The sequence below is a fragment of the Manis pentadactyla genome, chromosome 3 (assembly GCF_030020395.1).
Source record: "Manis pentadactyla isolate mManPen7 chromosome 3, mManPen7.hap1, whole genome shotgun sequence".
In the NCBI taxonomy this organism is placed as follows: domain Eukaryota; kingdom Metazoa; phylum Chordata; class Mammalia; order Pholidota; family Manidae; genus Manis; species Manis pentadactyla.
The window spans coordinates 184,063,007-184,083,937 of record NC_080021.1 but is presented as its reverse complement, the minus strand read 5'-3'; the positions used below and the strand labels follow the sequence as shown (position 1 = coordinate 184,083,937).

At 44.5% G+C, this 20,931-nt stretch overlaps 1 protein-coding gene and 1 long non-coding RNA gene across 3 annotated transcripts in view; one reads left to right on the top strand and one right to left on the bottom strand.

The window, feature by feature from the left end:
* The window catches only part of SPINK4 (serine peptidase inhibitor Kazal type 4), a 68,982-nt gene that overhangs the window by 2,825 nt on the left and 45,226 nt on the right, over nucleotides 1-20,931 (bottom strand). The window contains exon 1 of one of the 2 annotated variants that reach the window (XM_036898157.2): nucleotides 4,145-4,270. The exons of the other annotated variant lie outside the window; for it this stretch is intronic. Within the exon in view, the coding sequence (XP_036754052.2) occupies nucleotides 4,145-4,205 (61 nt within the window). The 5' untranslated portion in view covers nucleotides 4,206-4,270. Of the gene's footprint in view, nucleotides 1-4,144; nucleotides 4,271-20,931 lie in introns of those variants that run through there. 2 annotated transcript variants of the gene reach the window in all.
* Nucleotides 4,261-20,065, top strand: LOC118918870 (uncharacterized). The gene is made up of 3 exons (XR_005027282.2): nucleotides 4,261-4,814; nucleotides 6,714-6,865; nucleotides 19,458-20,065. It is a non-coding gene; the product is annotated as an uncharacterized LOC118918870 (long non-coding RNA).

Here is a 20,931-nt window from a genome sequence, read left to right as displayed (position 1 = left end):
TTGGGTATAAGAACAGAGAAAGTCTAGAATTAAGGAGGTGACAGTCCAGCCTGTTACTTATTAGTCAGATCCTACTGGGATTATGCCCAATATAATAATAAAAATAATTAAGTTATTATGTACCAGGTATGCTCTAAACAAGCCTTCACTCCTCTCACTACTATGTAACGGGGAGGAAAGGAGGCAGTAGTGGGGACTAGTTGGCTACCCATCACCCACCACGGGACTGAGGTGCTCCTTTCCTCAGCTGCCAGGAGGATTGGCCGCTCACAGCCAGGCCCTTCCTAGGAATTACCCCCAGAGAATGGAGCTGTCTCACCCACAGTCACATCTCCCACCCAGGAACAGCCCATATGCGATGACATTGTCGCTGTCGGCCGCACCCCTCTATTCAGAACAGTGCTGAAGGGCTGTGAGGTCACGAGAAGCCTCTGTTGCACTGCATTACAGTCAGCCTTCCTCCTCCCTCATGGGTGTCTTCCTTAGGAGCCCTCCCCAGTAAAATGCATGCAGATTTGAGTATTTTCTGGGGAACTTGACAGACCTCTGAAGGAGGCTCAGAGGTAAAGCAACGCAGTTTGTTTTAGGGAAGAGCTGCGTTTGCACACAGGTCTGTCACTCCACAGCCTGGCTCTCCACAAACACTGTTGTGCTCCTTGGCCACTCAAGGTCTAGATGAACTGCTTACAGGACACAAGCAAACTGTGATGTGATTGGTGAGTGTGATGGATGGATGACAGAATAGGAGCCATATCTAATACCACAGGTGGAAGGAAAGGTGTCTATGTAAATTAGAGAAGGGCAGGATGCTTCTGAAATCTCTGAAGGGCTGTCCTGGGCCAAGGGAGAGATGAGCTCATAACCTCACAGGGCGGAGTTCACCCATGCAAGAAGGAGCAGGAAAGCAGGTTTTAGTTCCAAGAATATTTTCTCAGTGGGAATTATGCCTTGTCACTGAAGGAGAAGTGGAGTGTTCTCCATTGCTGGGGGTGCGCAAGGCCCTGGGGATGCTATTATAAGGGTTTTCCAAGGTAGAGAGGGAGTAGGGAACTGAGACTAAGTGACCTCTGATGTGCTGATTAAGGGTGGCATTGGAGCATCAAAATGCACATCTAGCCTTGTGATTACACTGCTCAAAACCTTCCATGTCATTATTGCCCAAACTGGAAATCACCCAAATGTTCTTCAACAGGAAAATGGATAAACTATGATACCACATATACAATAAGATACAACTCAGCAATAAAAACAAGGAAACAACTGATATATGCAACAATGGCTTCATTTTAAAAACATGCTGAGCAAAAGAAGCCAGAGTAGAAGACTACATACTGTTGGAGGGGGCACATTTAAGCCAAGGTCAAGGGCCACCTGGGGTAAATGCAACTTCCTGTGTGACATTCTAGAACAGGTCAAACTAATCTATGGTGGAAAAAAGAGCAGTGGTTGCCTCTAGGGGTGGGAACTGACTGGCATGAAGGAATTTTCTAGGGCAGTGGAAATATTTGTATCTTGATAGGGGTTTGGTTTACACAGGTATACACACTGTCAAAACTCATTGGATAAAATTCATTGAGTGATAAGATTTATGCATTTCATGATATGTAACTCTTAGGAGAAAAAAAAAGCATTAGAAAAATAAAAAGCTCTTCTACGGCTCCCTGTCATGATCACTAAGCTGTTTCATTTTATGTTTAGGGAACTGCATAAGCTGATCCAACACACTCCTGGACTCCTTTCCTAGTACACCTCTCCATGTAATCTATGCCCCAGTTACTCCTCTGCTCACTCTTCCAGAATGGGCTCTGCTTTGGCTTGCTGTTCCCTCTGCCTAAAATGTCCTTTTCCCCCTTCTCCTATTGATTCATACCCTTACTTCAAAGCTCAGACGCCACCTTCCTGAGAAGCTTCCTTGATGACCTAAACCTTTCCTAAGGGTTTCCTAAGCAGACTTGGATTTAGGCTTCTATTTTAGTCCTTTTAGACAGCTATAACAAAAATGCCATAAACTAGGTGTCCTATAAACAATAAACATTTACTTCTCACAGCTCTGAAGGCTGGGAAGTCCAAGATCATGGCACTGGCAGATTTGATGTCTGGCAGGATGCTTTTCCTGGTTCACAGCTGGTTACTTCTCCCTGTGTCCTCACATGGTGGAAGGGGGCAAGGGAGCTCTCTGGGGTCCCTTTTATAAGGGTACTAATCTCATTTATGAGGGCTCTGACCTCAAGACCTAACCAACTCCTAAAGTTCCCACATCTCAATACCATCACCTCGAGGGTTAGGATTTCAACACAGGCATTTTGGGAGCCACAAACATTTAGACTGCAGCAGTTTCTTTCATACCATGTGCTGTCCCTCTCACTAGGTCACTCCTATAGATCTGAACTTCTTGGGGCTCCTTTGTTTCTGCCCCAACATGGCAGTGCCCCCGACACAGTGAGTGGTCAGGATTGACCACTAACGTGCATTGCAGGGAGCAGCTGTTCAGAATCCTGTTGGTGTCAAAGTTGCTTCCTGGAGGATGTGGAAGAAGCTGCTGTATCTCCCCAAATCCCCTTGACTTTGGCCTAAGGTGCTCTCTGCTCACTAAACAGGAGACAGCAGGTAGGAGACTGCAGGAATCTGAAATGGATTTAAGGACTCTCTTCATGGCAGGCCCACTCAGTGTTCCCAACAGGGAACCACTCAGAGAATGGATGCCAGGATGCAAATAAACAGGCTGTGCTGGGCCAGAGCTCCTCAAGAGGGGAAGGGAATTACACAATTCTGGGCCAGAGTCAAGACTTGAACCTAGTTTTCTTTCCTCCTACTCAGGCCTTTCCCCACCACAGTGGAGGGGTGCAGAAAGAAGGTATATGCAGAAAACCAAGGCGTCACAATGTGTTCCAGGCCTTGCCTCTGCCCCCACCCCGACTCATTCTCTGTTGCTTTAGTCCCCATGTCTGTGTTCCCATTGGGGGACTGGCCATGAGGTCAGTGGCCTTGGGATCCTGTTGGGCCATGTCCTATAATTTCATGGCTTTGTCCAGGTCTGTCCTAAGTGGTCTCCCTGCTTTCCCCTTTAGTCTATTCTCAATATAGTAGCCAGAGCCATACTTTTAACACCCAACTCTGCTCAAAACCCTTCTGTGCTTCCCATTTAATCTCAGAGGAAATGCCTAGTGTAGTCCCCAGTTGCCTCCCTCATCTCCTCTCCCATCACTCTGCACCCTCCCTCTCTCTCTATTCTAGCTTCACTGGCCTCCTTGCTGTACCTAAAACACTCCAGGTATGCTTCTATCCCAGGGCTTTTGCATCTGGAACCCTTTTCTCCTAGTTAGCCACATGGCTTACTCTCTCATCTGCTTCAAGTTTTGCTCAAACATTAGCTCTCAGAAAGAACTCTCCTGATTTAACATTGCAACCCCCTCCCAATCTCCATCACCCAGCCCAATATCTTTCCTTAGCCTTTACCACCTTCTAACATACTGTTTAACATACATTGCACCTATCTTGTTCATTATCTGTTCCCCTCCCTCTTAACCCATTGGATTTAAGCACCATCAGAGCAGTTCTTTTTCTCTTTTGCTCACTGATATGTCTTAAGGGCCTAGAACAATGCCTGTCAGCAGGTAGGAGACTGCAGAGGTACCCTAGGCCCTTAGCATGCGTCCAGATCAAGGCTCCCAGTAGAGGGCTCTCATGTGCTCACACCGCTGCCTTCAGTCCCACAACCACAGCCTGACAGAGCGGATGTTGTTCAGAGGACCCAGGCCGTGCTCCCTGAGTGCCCCCCACCCTGCAGCCAGCAGACTTGCCCATCCTCCCTGAGATAGGCCTGCTCCTTTCTGCCTCCCAGGTTTCTAGACCAGTAGTTGCTCAGTGCAACAATGAACTAACACAATCTCCTAACTTTACAGCTGGAGAAATGGAGGCCTCAAGAGGGGAAGGGAATTACACAATTCTGGGCCAGAGTCAAGACTTGAACCTAGTTTTCTTCCCGTCCTACTCAGGCCTTTCCCCACCACAGTGGAGGGGTGCAGAAAGAAGGTATATGCAGAAAACCGAGGCATCACAACGTGTTCCAGGCCTTGCCTCTGCCCCCACCCCGAGCTCACCTACCAACACCAAGCCACAGAAAATGTAGGCTCTGCCTACTCACCCCTGTCCACAATGAGGAGGGCTGCCAAGGCCAGAGTGACCACCCACAGGCGGATGGCCATGCTGATCCTGGGCTGATGTGGCCTGAGCTAACTGAGGCCTGAGCTGGGGGGAAAGGATGGGGACCTGTTTATAGTGCTGCTCCCCACCCTTATCTTATCTCAGGCCAGATGGAGAGGCTGAGAATGTCACCCAGAGGTAACCTCTGCACCCTGGCATCTGGGAAGGGCTCTTGGTAGAGATACTGAACTCCTGGTGGCCTAGGGCTGTAGCTGTGCGGCTGGAGTGAGGAAAAGTTTGGACAACTTGCAAAGCTGCCCCCAGTCTGAGGGCTGGAGCGAGAGGGAAAGGGAAATTGAAGTAGAAAGAGAAAAACAGAAACCAAGTTGGGGTGGGGAGCTGGGAGAGATGGGGGCAGATCAGAAAAAAGACAACTAGAAGGTGGCAGGAGGCAGAGAAAAGGGGCTGCAGTGATGGATTCCTTTGCCAGTGCCTCCACCCACCAACCCTCTGACCTTAGAAAAGCCATGCTCCTTAACTGGGCCTCAGTTTACCCATGCGCAAAATGGGGATGATAATTCTGACTCTGTCTTCCTCCTAGGACTGCTGTGAAGAGGAGAGTGGTGACAGCAGAGGAGACCATTTTGCAAGGAATGAAATGAAGTGTAAATGTAAACAGAAGTGATTCTTTTTATTTTTATTTTTGCACCATGAAGAGGGAACAACTGAGAGGGGAAAAAAAGCAGAACAAAACAAGGAAGATGCCTTCATGCTTTGCATGTATTATATGCCTATTCAGATTTTAATGGGTTAAATAAAAACAATATTCTTTTCAAGAAAAATCAATATCTAAAACTCCCCCAAACTTCAACAATATAGATGAATGAGATATTTGGTTATTTGCTTTCAAAAAATTTCTAATTTATAAAAAGAATAACAAAATTGTACTTCCATATGCATGTCACCAGTTCATTTAGGTCAGTGATTATCAGCTCCATCTGCAGGTTAGATTTCCCTGGGGAGAATTTAAAACTGCAGATGCTGGGCCTCAGTCCAAAACATTTGAATCCAAGTTTCAATGATTTTTTAAAAAACCTTTTTTTAAAAGATTTTGAGCCTACAGGTAAATTGTAAAAATAGTTAAATAAGTCAATGGGAAGGATTCTTGTTCAAGAATAGCCCCTTTGGGGTCCCCAAGAAACCAGTCACCCTACAGACGGATAGAAGCCCCATATCTGTAGCCAAGCCCAGCCTGAGGTCCATGACTCACCTTCTGCCCCTCCTCAGGAATCTCAGGCCCACTGGTGCCTCTGAAGCAGGTGACAGCTATCCTTCCATAGTTTAACCAGGCAGAGCAAATATTTACCAATGATTTCCTGTCCTGAAGCAGGAACATCATTTCATACAGAGAGAGGAACTTTAAGGTCATCTAGGTCCTGTCTCCCACCTTTCACTGAGGCCTTCCTGCAGCAGCCCCACCATGAAGTCATTCAGCCTCCATTAATGGGGTGCTTACTACCTACCAGTTTCATTGTTGGGTGCTTTGAACAGAGTCACACAAAAGGTCTGCTTCCCCAAGACTACTTGTGGTGGGAGTCCCATCTCTGTCACTAGTCTACTGCACTTTCAAGAACCCCAGGCGAGTATCTCCAGGCTGAGCAGGTCCAGCTCCGTGCCTGCCCCCACCCTTGCATATGATGGTGCTCCTGGCTCTATCACACCATGTCTGAGAATCTGGTTCCCAGGTCTGTCTGCTAATGTCCCAGGTTAGAGTGAGAAGGGGACTGAAGAGAACAAAGGATTTTGTCACCTCCTTTGTTTGGACCTTAGATTTTTATCAATGTGGCAGGAATGGCTGCTGACGGTTCTAGCTGCTCCAAAGGACCAGAAAGCTTGCATCCTTCAAAGTCCAGAGTAAAATCAAGGCAGTCCATGGAGTGCTGAGCCCACCTACTATCCCACCATCTCCTCCTGTCTAACATCTATTTCCTCAAACACCTCCTAGATTCACTCATAGTAATAAACTTCCTAATCTATCCTCCCACCAAAGTATGAGCCTGACTTCTATATCCAACTGCTCTTGGACAGCACCCTTATGGATGTAAGTGTATCCAAATAAACCTCATTCATTCATTTAGAATTCATCCATCCATTCAACAAGGCTTTATTTAATGAGCAGCTAGGTGCCAAGCTCATCTGAGTGCTTGGATATAGCAGGGAATAAGTTGGACACAATTTCTGCACAAGGAGCTTGTGGTTAAGTGGGTCACTGATGAGCAGCAGGGTGTATTATCAGGCTGGAATAAGTCCCATGAATGAAACATGCTAGGTACCACCTCCAGTCTGACACTCAGGGCAGCTGTGAGCCCTGAAGAGGAGAGGATGAGGTGATATGTGTGCAGCACTGTGATGCCAGGTGCCTTGAGTAGGGACCCCTGGAAGCAGAGCAGAGGGCAAGCCCTAAAAGCCCTGGGCACCTACACAAGGGCTGGGATCAATATGCTAAGGACAGAGATGCCCTAAATTTGAGCTTGGGCAGGGGCACTGGTGATCCCCCTCTCCTTCTTCAGGTCCATGTGAAGACCAGGACATGGGGACTGGCTGGGCCGACACTCCCAGCCTCACCCAGCAGCCTTCCTGCCAACTGCCAAGACTTGGACTTGTGCCCTGCCCCTCCAGGAATACATCCTCTCTTTGATGACGGCAACACAGGATCCAGTAGGTGAGTCACAAGGCCCGCTGATGGGTGGAGTGGCCTTGTTTGCTTTATGGTGGATGGGCTGAGCAGTCACCCTTGGGCCTGCCAGATGGCATGGCCAGCTTGCCTCTGGACCATCTTCCCAGACCCTCAGCCCACATCCTGCTCCACCCTTCCTCCAACCTCAAGTGCCCCCACCTGCCTATCTACCTATTATGAGCAGCCCAGGTGTGGGCACCCACTCCAGGGAGACCTGATATGGACACAGTTCCCCAGCCTGTCTTGTCCTGGGCTTCTCAGCCATCCAACTCCCAGGTCTGGCTGCTTCCCATTCTGCCTGGTGCAAAGCTGCAAAGCCCCACACAATGGTAGTGAGAGGAAAGGGCATGCCTCTACTTCAAGGGGAGATTATACCCACTCTGTCACTCAACAGACACTTACCGAGCACTATTGATGGGCATCACTTACTGTGCCAGGACCTGAGACCGTAGAGATGAGTGGAAAATGGACCCTATGCTCAGGGAGCTTACAGCTCATGAGTGGTGGGGAGGTGAAATAACACATGGCCACTTGAGCAGGTATTTATAAAATGCTATGGTCAGGGCAGGTGAAAAAACTGTGACAGAGATATCCATGGACCCCTCACTCATATGTCCAAAAGTCAACTAACCATCTCCTCCCCACCCAGAGATGTCCTACGTCGCCATTCCCCCATCAGGTGATGGCACCACTGTCGTCCAGATGCCTCCGGGCAGGCCTGGTCCCTGGGTTCCCTGCTCTTCCTTCCTTGCTGCCTTGCTGAGTCTCCCAGATCTAGGAACTTCAATAGCTGTTCAATCCTGTCCTACTCAGACAAGGCCAGACATCGTGGAGTAGACACTGCCAACCTCCCCAGAGGCCTCCCTGGCCCCAGAAGAAGTAGCCATCATATGCCTGAAGGCTTGTCATTCTATGTCACTGGGTGCAGATGTGTGAAAATCATGCAGTTTGACCACTTAGGCCAGAGGAATGGCCACCATATGTTGGGAATTTCTTATCATATGCCCAAACACTGTGCCAAAAACTTTATGTGTTATATAATCTCATAAAAACCTGTGAGACTGAATGGACTAACAGTTACCAAAGGGAAAAGGACTGGGGTGGATGGGTGTGAAGGGAGGGATAAGGGCGGGAAAAAGAAAGGGGGCATTGCAATTAGCATGTATAATGTGGGGCGCACAGTATGGGGCAGGTTCTACAACACAGAGAAGACAAGTAGTGATTTTACAGCATCTTACTACGCTGATGGACAGTGACTGTGAAGGGGTATGTTGGGGGGACTTGGTGGAGGGGGGAGCCTAGTAAACATAATGTTCTTCATGTAATTGTAGATTAATGATAAAAAAAAAAAAACACCTGTGAGGCACTTGCTATAATCCATTTTGCAGGTGAGAAACTAAGGCTCAGAAAGATTAAATGGCATGTCCAAAGCCTTAAGGCTTATAAGTGGTAGAGTTGCATTCAATCTATCTGACCTTAAATCTCAAAATTTTACCAGATTTCTCTACCCAACTGAGATTCTGGTTTCAAATGGATGCATTCAGCAGTGCAGCCTTGGCCCAGTAACTGAAATGGCAGGGGAAGAAGGAAACACGCCATTTCAAGTGCGTCTTCTGAAAATTTTTCTGTAGTCTAGCCTTGGCAGAAAGTCTCCAAATAGCCAGATGTAGATCACAGGTGGAGGAAACCTAGCAATTGGGCCTGGCTAAGGTCACTGCACGTGGGACCCTCCAGAAGGCCATCAATCTGGAGGACCAGGCAGGTGGGAGGTGCTGACACACATGCTCTGCAGCATGGATAGGTTAGAACATGTGGTCTGTGTCCCATTTCCCAGACACGACCACTAGCCAGGCTAAATTTAGACCCTGAGGGCCCAAAAGACTGTCCTCCCTCCCCCTCCAACCTGTACCCTTCTCTCAAGATTTATAGATTTATAACCTCTGTTGTGCCAGGCACTGCTCTAAGTCCTTTCCATGTATTAACTCATTTAATTTTTATGAAACCCCTATGAAATAAGTATAAGAACTCCATTTTACAGATCAGGCAACTGAGGTGCTGAGTGATGAGTATCTTGATCATGGTCATACAGCTGGGACTGGAAGCAGGTAGCCTGTTTCTAGGGGGCAGGAGCTTTAGGGGCCTTTGGCTGTTTGCCCAATCAGAGGTAGAGAGAGAAAGATGAGTTGTTGCTAGTGCTTTGTGCCATGGTGTGCTGACAGCAGAGGCCTCAGGGATTGTACTGCCTCCTCCCCAGTGAATTTCTCCTGCCTGGACCTGAAGGCTGCTGTGCTCACTCTGTGTGAGTGTGGTCTGGCCACCATGGAGTCTTCTGCCCCCTCTTTCTTCCCAGCTCCGTGAGGAGTCTTTGGAGGAGTTCTTCCTCCTCAGGTGTCCAGTCATAGGGTCTTCTGCTATCTCTTTCTCTCTGGGATGCTGTTCCTGTTGAGGATCCAGGGCTGCTCCAGGGAGAGGAGGAGATGAAAGAAGGGTCAGTGTAGCTTAAGAAAGATCACAGATTTAGGGAAAAGACAGGACTGGAATTGAATCCTGGCTTGACTACTCACAGCTGTAGTAAGCAGAATAATGCCCCCTACCCACCAAGGGATATTCACCTGCTAATACCCAGAACCTGTGACTATGTTGTCTTGCATAGTACAAGGGACTTTGCAGATGTGATTAAGTTAGGGTCTTAAGATGGGATATTATCTTGGATTATCAGGGTTGGACTAATGTAATCACAAGTGTCCTTGTAAAAGGGAGGCAGGAGAGTGGGAATCAGAGAAGAGGGGTGACAATGGAGTGATGCAGGGTCATAAGCCAGGGAATGCAGGCAGTCCCAGTAGCTGAAAAAGGCAAGAAACAGATTCTCCTCTAGAGCCTCCAGAAGGAACACAGCCCTGCTGGCCCATTTTAGACTCTGACCTCCAGAACTCTAAGATAAATCTGTGTTGTTTTCAGCCTCTAAGGTTGTGGTCATTTGTTATAGCAGCCATAGAAATGGATCCAGTACCTCTAAGACCTTGAGCAAGTTCCTCAGTCTGAGGAGCCCAAATTTCACCATCGGTGAACTGGGAATAATATAGCCTACCTTGCAGGGTTGTTGTACTCGTAAAAATATGTATTAAAAGCCTGATTCATGATAAAACTTAATAAATGGTGCTGCTATGGAAAGGAGGAAGAGAGAGGAGAGTAGAGGGAGGAAGAGAGAGGAGAGTAGAGGCAGAAAGAGGAAAGGAGAGGAGAGAGAAGTGCAGCAGCAAAGCTACAGTGACCCACATTCTGGATAGTCCCAGGGGTTCCATGAAAACCTGCACAACTCTACCCTGGACCCATGATCCAGCTTTAATTTGCTTTGACTTCAGGGTGCTCTTATACCCCTTAGAAGGGTCAGGGGGCAACTTCTGCTAATACACCCTCCAGAAAACTTTGCCTTCTGAGTGAGAAACTGAAGTGTATTAGTCTGCTTAGCCTGCTATACCCAAAATACCTTAGATTGGGTAGCTTATAAACAATAGAAATTGATTTCCTACAGTTCTGTAGGCTGGAAAGTCCAAGATCAAGGCACCAATAGATTCAGTGTCTGAATCTATTTTATAAGGGCACTAATCCCATTTATGAGGGCTCAGCTCTTATGACCTAATTGCCTCCCAAAGGCTCCACCTCCAGTACTATCATATTGGGGAATAGGTTTCAACATATGAATTTAGCACGGTGGGGGGCGCACAAACATTCAGTCTATATAGCATGAGATAAAGAACCATTACAAGGGCCTGCCCTTATTATGTTCCTGGCACCCTCAGTGACCCCACCCACCTGACGGAAAACATCAGGTTTGTCTTCTGACCTCTCAGTTTTCTAGGTTTGACCAACACCAGTCTATGTGGGAATGTGAAAATCCCACGTTGAATCCTTCTTTTGTAAAGGAATTCAGCTGGTGGCTCTGAGAGCTGTTGCCACTCATTGTTGTGCATGTGTCTGTGTGATAACCAGTGGTGTCCAACTGCTCTATATTTTTGACATCTTGCTTTTGTATTCTAGTGAGTGTAAAATGATATCTCATTGTGGTTTTAATTTGCATTTCCCTAAAGACTAGTGATGTTGGACACTTTTCATGTGGTTTATGGCTATTTGCATATCATCAAGTGTCTGTTGAAGTCTTTTTGCCCACTTAAATAAACTGGGTTAGCTCATCTTTATTTTATTTTATTTTATTTTGGTATCATTAATATACAATTACATGAACAACATTATGGTTACTAGATTCCCCCCATTATCAAGTCCCCCCCACATACCCCATTACAGTCACTGTCCATCAGCGTAGTAAGATGCTGTAGAATCACTAGTCTTCTCTGTGCTATACTGCCTTCCCCATGCCCCACCCCCTATATTATGTGTGCTAATCGTAAAGCTCATCTTTCTATTGTTGATATAAATAACTGCTGGTTGATATGTAGAATGAACTGCTTTAGAGAATTGTTTTGGCAGTTTCTCTGTATGTAGGTAAATGGTACGTACATATGCCTTAAGACCTAGCAATTCCACCCAAGAGAAATAAAAACATGTCCATGTAAAGGCTTTTACATGAATATTCATAGCAGCTTTATTTGCCAAAAAGTGGAAACACCCCAAATGTCCATCACTGGGCCAATAGATAAACTGTGAAACATCCATACAATGGAATATTACTCAACAATAAAAATGAATTTAATTGATTCATGTTACAACACAGATGATTCTCAAAGAATTATAATTCCCTAAAGAAGGCAAACACAAAAGAGTACACACTGTATAATTTCATGCATATGAACTTCTACAAAAGGCAAAGCTTACTTACAGTACCAGAAACAGATCAGTTGTTGCTTTTAGGTAGGGTATGGGGAGGATTTCCTGGAAAGGGCTGGAAGGAAATTTCTGGGGTGATGGACATGTTCTATATATTGTTTACAGTGGTGATTACATTGATATATATATACAGTTGTCAAAATCAATCAAATTAAACATTAAAGATCTTTTGCATTTCTTAGTATGTAAATTGCATCTAAAAAACACCCAACCCTGAAGTGTGCCTTAATTTTGAGTTAGGACCACCAGGTGGCAGTGGTGCCTAATTCCTAAGAGTCCAAAGTTTGTGCAATGACTAAGATCCCCTGAAATCACTGTGAGTGTTCTTGAAAGGAGGAGGTAATTTTGTGGTCATGTATTTTTTTTTTATTAAGGTATCATTGATATACAACCTTATGAAGGTTTCACCTGAGTAACACTGTGGTTACTACATTCACCCACATTATCAAGTCTCTGCCCCAAACCTGACTGCAGTCACTATTAGGGTAGTAAGATGCTACAGTGTCACTACTTGTCTTCTCTGTGCTATAGGGTCTTCTCCGTGACCCCGCCACATTATGTGTGCTAATTATAATGCCCCTTAATCCCTTTCTCTCTCACTTCACCCCACCCCCACTCCCACCCTCTTCCCTTTGGTAACCACTAGTCTCTTGGAGTCTGTGAGTCTGCTGCTGTTTTGTTCCTTCAGTTTTCCTTTTTAGTTTTGCCTCATTGTTGCACTCCACAAATGAGTGAAATCATTTGGTACTTGTCTTTCTCTGCCTGGCTTATTTCACTGAGCATAATGCCCTCTAGCATCATCCATGTTGTTGCAAATGGTAAGATTTCTTTTCTTCTTATGGCTGAATAATATTCTATTGTGTATATGTACCCCATCTTCTTTATCCATTCATCTACTGATGGACACTTAGGTTGCTTCCATATCTTGGCTATTGTAAATAGTGCTGTGATAAACATAGGGGTGCATATGTCTTTTTGAATCTGGGATCTTGTTTTCTTTGGGTAAATTCCTAGGAGTGGAATTCCTGGGTCAAAGGTATTTCTATTTTTAGTTTTTTGAGGAACCTCCATATTGCTTTCCACAATGGTTGAACTAATTTACATTCCCACCAGCAGTGAAGGAGGGTTCCCCTCTCTCCGCATCCTCGCCAGCATTTGTTGCTACTTGTCTTTTGGATGTTGGCCATCTTAACTGGTGTGAGGTGATAGCTCATTGTGGTTTTAACTTGCATTTCCCTAATAATTAGTGATATGGAGCATCTTTCTATGTGCCTGTTGGGCATCTGAATTTCTTCTTTGGAGAAGTATCTGTTCAGATCCTCCACCCATTTTTTAATGGGGTAATTTGCCTTTTGGGTATTAAGGTGTGTGAGCTCTTTATATATTTTGGATGTTAACCCCTTGTCAGATATATCATTTACAAATATATTCTCCCATACCATAGGATGACTTTTTGTTCTATTGATGGTGTCATTTGCTGTATGGAAGCTTTTTAGCTTGATGTCCCATTTGTTCATTTTTGCTTTTATTTCCCTCACTCGAGGAGATGTGTTCAGGAAAAAGTTGCTCATATTTATATTCAAGAGATTTTTGCCTATGTTTTCTTATAAGAGTTTAATCGTTTCATGACTTACATTCAGGTCTTTGATCCATTTCGAATTTACTTTTGTGTATGGAGTTAGACAGTAATCCAGTTTCATTCTCTTACATGTAGCTGTCCAGTTTTGCCAATACCAGTTGGTGAAGAGGCTGTCATTTCCCCATGGTATATGCATGACTCCTTTATCATACATTAATTGACCATATATACTTGGGTTTATATCTGGGCTCTCTAGTCTGTTCCATTGATCTACGGATCTGTTCTTGTGCCAGTACCAAATTGTATTGATTACTGTGGCTTTGTAATAGAGCTTGAAGTTGGGGAGTGTAATCCCCCCAGCTTTATTCTTCCTTCTCATGATTGCTTTGGCTATTCAGGGTCTTTTGTGGTTCCATATGAATTTTAGAACTATTTGCTCTAGTTTGTTGAAGAATGAAAGCCATTGGTATTTTGATAGGGATAGCATTGAATCTGCAGACTGCTTAGGCAGGATGGCCATTTTGACAATATTAATTCTTCCTATCCATGAGCATGGGATGAATTTCCATTTATTGATGGCATCTTTAATTTCTCTCATGAGTATCTTGTAGTTTTCAGGGTATAGGTCTTTCACTTCCCTGGTTAGGTTTATTTCTAGGTATTTTATTCTTTTTGATGCAAATGTGAATGGAATTGTTTTCCTGATTTCTCTTTCTGCTAGTTCATCATTAGTATACAGGAATGCAACAGATTTCTGTGTATAAATTTTGTATCCTGCAACTTTGCTGAGTTCAATTATTAGTTCTAGTAGTTTGGGAGTGGTTTCTTTAGTTTTTTTTAATGTACAATATCATGTCATCTGCAAACAGTGACAGTTTAACTTCTTCCTTACCAATCTAGATACCTTTTATTTCTTTGTTTTGTCTGACTGCCGTGGCTAGGACCTCCAGTACTATGTTGAATAAAAGTGGGGAGAGTGGGCATCCTTGTCTTGTTACCAATCTTAAAGGAAAAGCTTTTGGCTTCTCACTGTTAAGTATGATGTTGGCTGTGGGTTTGTCGTATATGGCCTTTATTATGTTGAGGTACTTGCCCTCTATACCCATTTTGTTGAGAGTTTTTATAATGAATGGATGTTGAATTTTGTCAAATGCTTTTTCAGCATCCATATGGAGCTGATCATGTAATTTTTGTCCTTTTTTTTGTATGATGTTGATGGATTTTTGAATATTGCACCACCCTTGCATCCCTGGAATAAATCCCACTTGACAATGAGGGATGATTTTTTTATGTATTTTTTAATTCGATTTGCTAATATTTTTTGAGTATTTTTGCATCTATGTTTATCAGGGATATTAGTCTGTAATTTTCTTTTCTGCTGTGTCTTTGCCTGGTTTTGGTATTAGAGTGATGCTGGCTTCATAAAATGAGTTAGGAAGTATTCCTTCCTCTCCTAATTTTTGGAAAACTTTAAGGAGGATGGGTATTAGGTCTTCACTAAATGTTTGATAAAATTCAGTGGTAAAGCCATCTGGTGCAGGGATTTTGTTCTTAGGTAGTTTTTGATTACCAGTTCAATATTGTTGCTGGTAATTGGTCTATTCAGATTTTCTGTTTCTTCCTGGGTCAGTCATGGAAGGTTGTATTTTTCTAGAAAGTTGTCCATTTCTTCTATGCTATCCAGTTTGTTAGCATATAATTTTTCATAGTATTCTCTAATAATTCTTTGTATTTCTGTGGTGTCTATAGTGATTTTTCTGTTCTCATTTCTGATTCTGTTTATGTGTGTAGACTCTCTTTTTTTCTTGATAAGTCTGGCTAGGGTTTATCTATTTTGTTACTTTCTCAAAGAACCAGCTCCTTGTTTCATTGATTATTCCTATTGTTTCATTCTTCTTAATTTTATTTATTTCTGCTCTGATCTTTATTATTTATGATCTCTGCACTTTCTTTTAGTGGACTGAGATCCAAGCAGTCCTCCAGGCTCTGTTTTCTTTAGGTTTCCTGGCCTCCCTGTCTCAGCCATTACAGAGGAGGAAGAGGGTGTCAGAATTCTCCTTGTGTTCCCTCCCTGAGGAATCCAGAAGAGCAAGGATAGCCCCACAGTGGCTAATAAGACCTTTAAAGTCTGATGACTCAGTGTGCAAGGGGAACAGAAAAGGGGGCCTCTCTTTTGTTCTCACATCTTAGATAGCTATTCTCTCTTGACATCTCCTTTGTGACATAACTTTTATCTGCAGTCCTTGGATGACTACCCAGAGTGATGACTGTCCCATATATTCCTCAGCACACTAGTCTTATAAGATGCTTCTCAGGAAAGTTCTCTTTGGTCAAATAATTGAAGCCAACGCTGTCTACTGGGTCCCTCCTTTGGGCACTGGGAATGACTATGAGTTTATTAAAGGCTTTGGGAAGTTCTTCAGATGTCTATTTTTAATCCAGCATTTTCCAGATTAAGTGAATAAAGAACCTTCCCACTTCTCCCTCCATTATTTGACAAATATCTATTAACACCCACCCCAGAACTGGTGTCCCAAGGAACACAGTTTGGGAAACATTCTTAGTTACTGACCACATACACCTTTTGTAAATTGCCTTCAAATGCCATTAATGTGTTCATTCATTTATTTAAAGACTGTTGGTCATCCACTATGCTACGTATTAAGGCTACAAAGATTACTTGTCCCAGCAGCACTCAGGCTAGCAAGAAGACAGATGGGTCAGATTGTGTCGAGATCTGAGAGGTGCTGCGGATATGACGGAACCCAGTGATTAATTATAACATGAGTTGTGATCATCTTCACAGATCAGGCAATATCTCACTAAGCCTAGCATATAAGACTGGGTCATTTACATCCTTGCAGTATCAGGAACTTATAAGAAAGGCAGAATCTCAGGCTCCACCTTAGAACCACCAACTCAGAACCTGCACTTTAACAAGATCCCCAGGTGAACTTTATGCACATTGCTGTTTAGAAGCTCTCAAAATAAGCACACTTCCTGACAAGAATGTAAACAGAACCACAACATATTTCTGTGTGGTGACTTTGCCAAAGGCTGACCTAGTGGTGGCCAGGCCAGGCCAGGCAGACAGAATAGAAATGGAAGACTGGTAGAGGCCACAAGTGTCTTCTCTCCTTTCCTTGCCCTCACCTAACAATAACTGCTTAATCAGGTAAGGCTACAGGTATGTCATCAGAAAGCAAGGAAAGGTAAGGAGGCCATCACTGTTGTCCTTCCTGCCTAGGTCTGCCACCACTGGGTAGCATAATGGGTATGGCTGGGAAGAGGTGAATGAGCAGGGTTCAGAGGGGAAGGGGATATTTCCTGTTACCCTCCCAGAGACATCAACTCTGCACCAGCCTGGTAAATGGCCAGCCTCAGAGCCCAGGGCTTTGTACAACTTTCAGCTTCTTTCTCTTGATCCTTAACACTGGTTGATGGAAGAGTACAGGGAGGGTTCATGGCAGCCTGACCTACCAGCAAGCAGTGAAGTCAGGGCCAGGACACCTCGAGGGCAAGCAGGTGGTCTGGTTTTGCAATCTCTTCCCCTCCCAATAGGTGACATCCCAGTCTGGGCCTGGGCCTGGGCACAGGTCCATGAGAGGAGCCGCTCACAGGCTACAGTGAGATTGCAAGTAGGCAGGGCCTCAGCCAGAGACCTTGGAGAGGTCCCAGGGAGGTCTCTTCCCACAGACTTGGTTTGTGATGGGTGGAGAGAGACTAGCCCAGGTCAGGGTAACTAAGGTGAAGGAAACGAAAAACCACAATATCAATAACTACAATGAAGGGTAGCCAAATAGGCCACCCCAAAATATGCTGCTTTGGTATATTGATTACTTTGAGCTGTGGGCACTTGAAACACAGCACATGCAGAGAAGGTGTTCTCTGAATTCCCCTTGTCTGCCTAAAAATAGATCCTCCAAAAGGAACTCATTTGTCATAGATCCCTTTCCCAGAGGTGTCACCCACAGAGGGGGCTGACTCTTATCACAGGAAAGGAGACTAGAAATTGACACGACACCCAAACTTTGTCACAAACTATTATACCCCCCATCTATTTTTCTAAGGGCCTATTTAGCTTTCCTAAAAACCATTTCTGATCCCCTAAGAGGCCTACATACCCCCTTCCCTTTCCTTATTAAGATGGTATTTAATCCTGAATTCTAAGCCAGGAAGTCATTCATTTTTCCCTGGGTATCTCCCAGGTATGCATGAGGTACACATGTTAATAAGCTGTGGTTTGTTTTTCTCTTGTTAATCTGTCTTTTATTACAGGGGTCTCAGCTAAGAACTCAAGAAGGTAAAGAGAATGTCATTTATCCTCTCTTACAACAGCCCAACAAAACAAAATATGGAAATACCAACACTGCCTTTCAGCATTATTTCCCTGATCCTGAATGCAGGAGAAAATCTTATGTGTGATACACCCCCCAGGAGGGGGTGGCTGTCTGTGTCCTCCAGAGGGCAGGAACAGATGAGGTGCATACCCAATGCCTGAATCCACCATGATGATGACTTTTAGCTATTCTACCTAAATTCCCCAAAGGTAAGGCAGGGCAAGAATCAGGTAGACAGAGATAGAATTAGGGAGGTAACCTTTCAAGTAGAAGGAAGGGCCAATCCAAAGGCCCAAAAGCAGGACCACACTCACCTGGTCGGAAGAGGGACATCAACTTGTATGTCTCCATCTAGTCCTGATTAAGCTGGCCCTATCGTGTTTCTACTCTCCCAGGCACCATTCATACCTTGTGTATGTCACTGGTGGTAAAGTCCCATGTTTGTTTCCCAAGGACAGGGCTAGTTCTGACTCAACTTATTTTCCAGGAGCCCACTACAGGTGGCCCAACCTAACCCTGACAGGAAGACTAAGAACTCCCCATATCTCCACAGTAGGTGCTCAGGACAACTGGATCCATTGCAGCATCCCCACTCCTACAGGTAGATTTCATCACAAGGGTCCCCACCTCACCACCTCCTCCTCTTTTTGGAAGAAGAAGCTAACTTGGAGAGTTGTTTGCTGAAGTTTGTGACACTAGTCAGGCATATCTAGAGATAGATTCCTTGGCTGGGACTTGCCAGGGTCAGACTGGTTTGTTCCTGAAAACATGAGCAGAGCATGATGTATGTGTTCTCTTAAAAAAACAAAACTCTGGCTGCAAAAGCAATTCATGCTCATTGTAGAAAACCCAGAAAATGAAGAAAAATATAAAGGAACAAAATAAGTATCACTCCTAATCCCACCACCTAAAGGCACCCTCTTTGAACATTTCAGTGAATTCCTGACAAGTGTTTGGTTTTTTTTCTATGCATACACATGTACATATTTAACATAGTTGAGATCATGACGACTGTAAGTTCATGCTTTAGCTTTTCACTTGGCAGTACACTCTAAGTTCTTACTGATTAAAATTTGCTGTAATCATCATTAATAGTCCATCCCTTGGTGAAGGGGGGAGCCTAGTAAACAAATGTCTTTCATGTAATTGTAGATCAATGATACCAAAAAAAAAAAAAAAGTAGTCCATCCTACCCTTCTATACTTTGGTTAGCCATGTCCCTGTAGGGGTCATAGATTTATATCACACTTCAATGCGGACTACACAGAAAAGCCTGTAATTTCTGTGTTCTTTGTCTCTAGCTAATCTAGTCTCATGCACAACTTCCCAGTCGCTTTATAGCACAAATTAACAGTGGGTCTAACTAAAGAATAATCTGAAGAAATAATTTAGATTGCCTGCCTTTAAGGCTTTTATCTTTCTACATGATCCTGTTCCACATGTCAGACATTTCAGTCTTTATCTTTGCATCCCTTCCATAACAAATTCTAACCCCTGCTCCTCCCACCTTGCCATGGATGCTGAACCAGTCACATTACTCAATGTGATCACAAAGAGTTTAATGAAGGGACTATTTACAAAGGTGCCAGCAAGGCTAGGGTAACAAACAAGAAATGTCAAAGCAGCCAGGATTAGAGATGTGGGAGGGCACTACCTACCACGCCAGTCCTATAGGAGCAACAGCAAAAAGGGTAGCTGTGGGAGAGACTGCCCACCAAGAATTTAGGTGGAGCAATTGCCTCCTGTGGTCTGGCCTAGAGGGTGCTAGGGGAGTAATCACTTTGACATCTATCTCCACCCTCTGATCTTTTTCTAGTGCCTCCCATTAGTAGAACTGAACTGGAAGACAGAAGAATAAGTATTCTGCAGAGGTTAACCTCCTAGTGCACAGAGCAAGTAGAAAAGGATGGACAAGGGATTTGAAGGGGCAAGTGGAGAATAAACAGCCCACATGATCTGCACTGATGAGGGAAAAGGCAAAAGAAACAAACACATTAATCATCTTCAAGCCATATCTATTTTAGACTTTTACTTGTTTCTCATTATCACTCTTATAAAAAACATTGTCTCAAAAGAGGACACCCCTCAAACTCTAAATGTTCTAATGAAATCAATATATAATGGAAGGAAGCGCAGTATCTCTCAGTCAGACTGTATTAGTTAAGTCTCTTTTGGTTGTATGTTACAGAACACTTCAACTAGTTTAAACTGAAAGAAAAAGAGAGAGAGAGAGAGAGAGGGAACATTAATTATCAGGATAATTAGGATACTGGGGAGCCTCCCCAGGCCCAGCGGACTTCAGGAGTGTAAGAATGTCAGCTGGAATTCAGCAGCTGCTTCCCCTAGGGTTGACATAGAGCGTCCAAGGCAGGGCCCCCTGAGCCCACCTCCGTGGCTGAGATCCAGACCTTTTTGGAGAGGGTGTTCACTGGGTGGCAGAGAAGTCACCACGGTGCTGTGCTGGCAGAACATGCTGGAAATCCACCCTCTTGGGTGCTTGGGACGTTTTCACTGGAGTTACTCCTCTACAAAACCGCCTGTTGGGGAAGTGCCAGGGGAAGCTGCTGGCCTTTGGATGATTGCTGGCCACCATGTCCTGAAGGAGGTGGATGCAAAAGAAACAATATGTCCTGCAGGAAACTGATACTGGAGAAGTTACCTGCATTGCAGAATCTGGATACTGAAGAAGTTGTCCAGGCCATAGAAGCCAGGTGCCACATGCTACAGGGGCCTGCTGAGCAGAGCACACTGGAATCCGGAAGGAAAATCCTTTCTACAATATCTTTCCAGTGCCCTCTACTGACAAAATTTAACATCTGTCAGCTGGCAAAGGAAAATTTTGACATGGTCCACTACATTTTTTCAGAGCAGACAATGAAGATTGAATTTGGAGTTGAGAGGCAATAGATTGATAACTAGCACAATCCCAACTCTTGTCTCTGGTATGCCCAGAGAAGGGACAATGACGCCAGCTGGTGCCACCCATGGACTGGTCAGTCATCTGTGCTGAGGATGGAGCTGCATTAATGAAAAGAGAAGCAGGGAGCATGGAAAGGTAGGTGCAAGAAAGCAGACTGCTCACCAAGCAGCCTCTGATTTCCAGGGGAGAGAAGGAAGCATTTCAGTCACTGGAGAAATTGCCGGTCAGGATAATTCATCAAGACTCGCCATGGTTTGAAAAAATACCCAAGACTATCCATTTCCTTTTATTCAAATATGCAGTTCATCAAGAAACCTGATTTTTCTTCCCATATATCCAATATCAGCTGAGGAACAGATCTTGGGTAGTG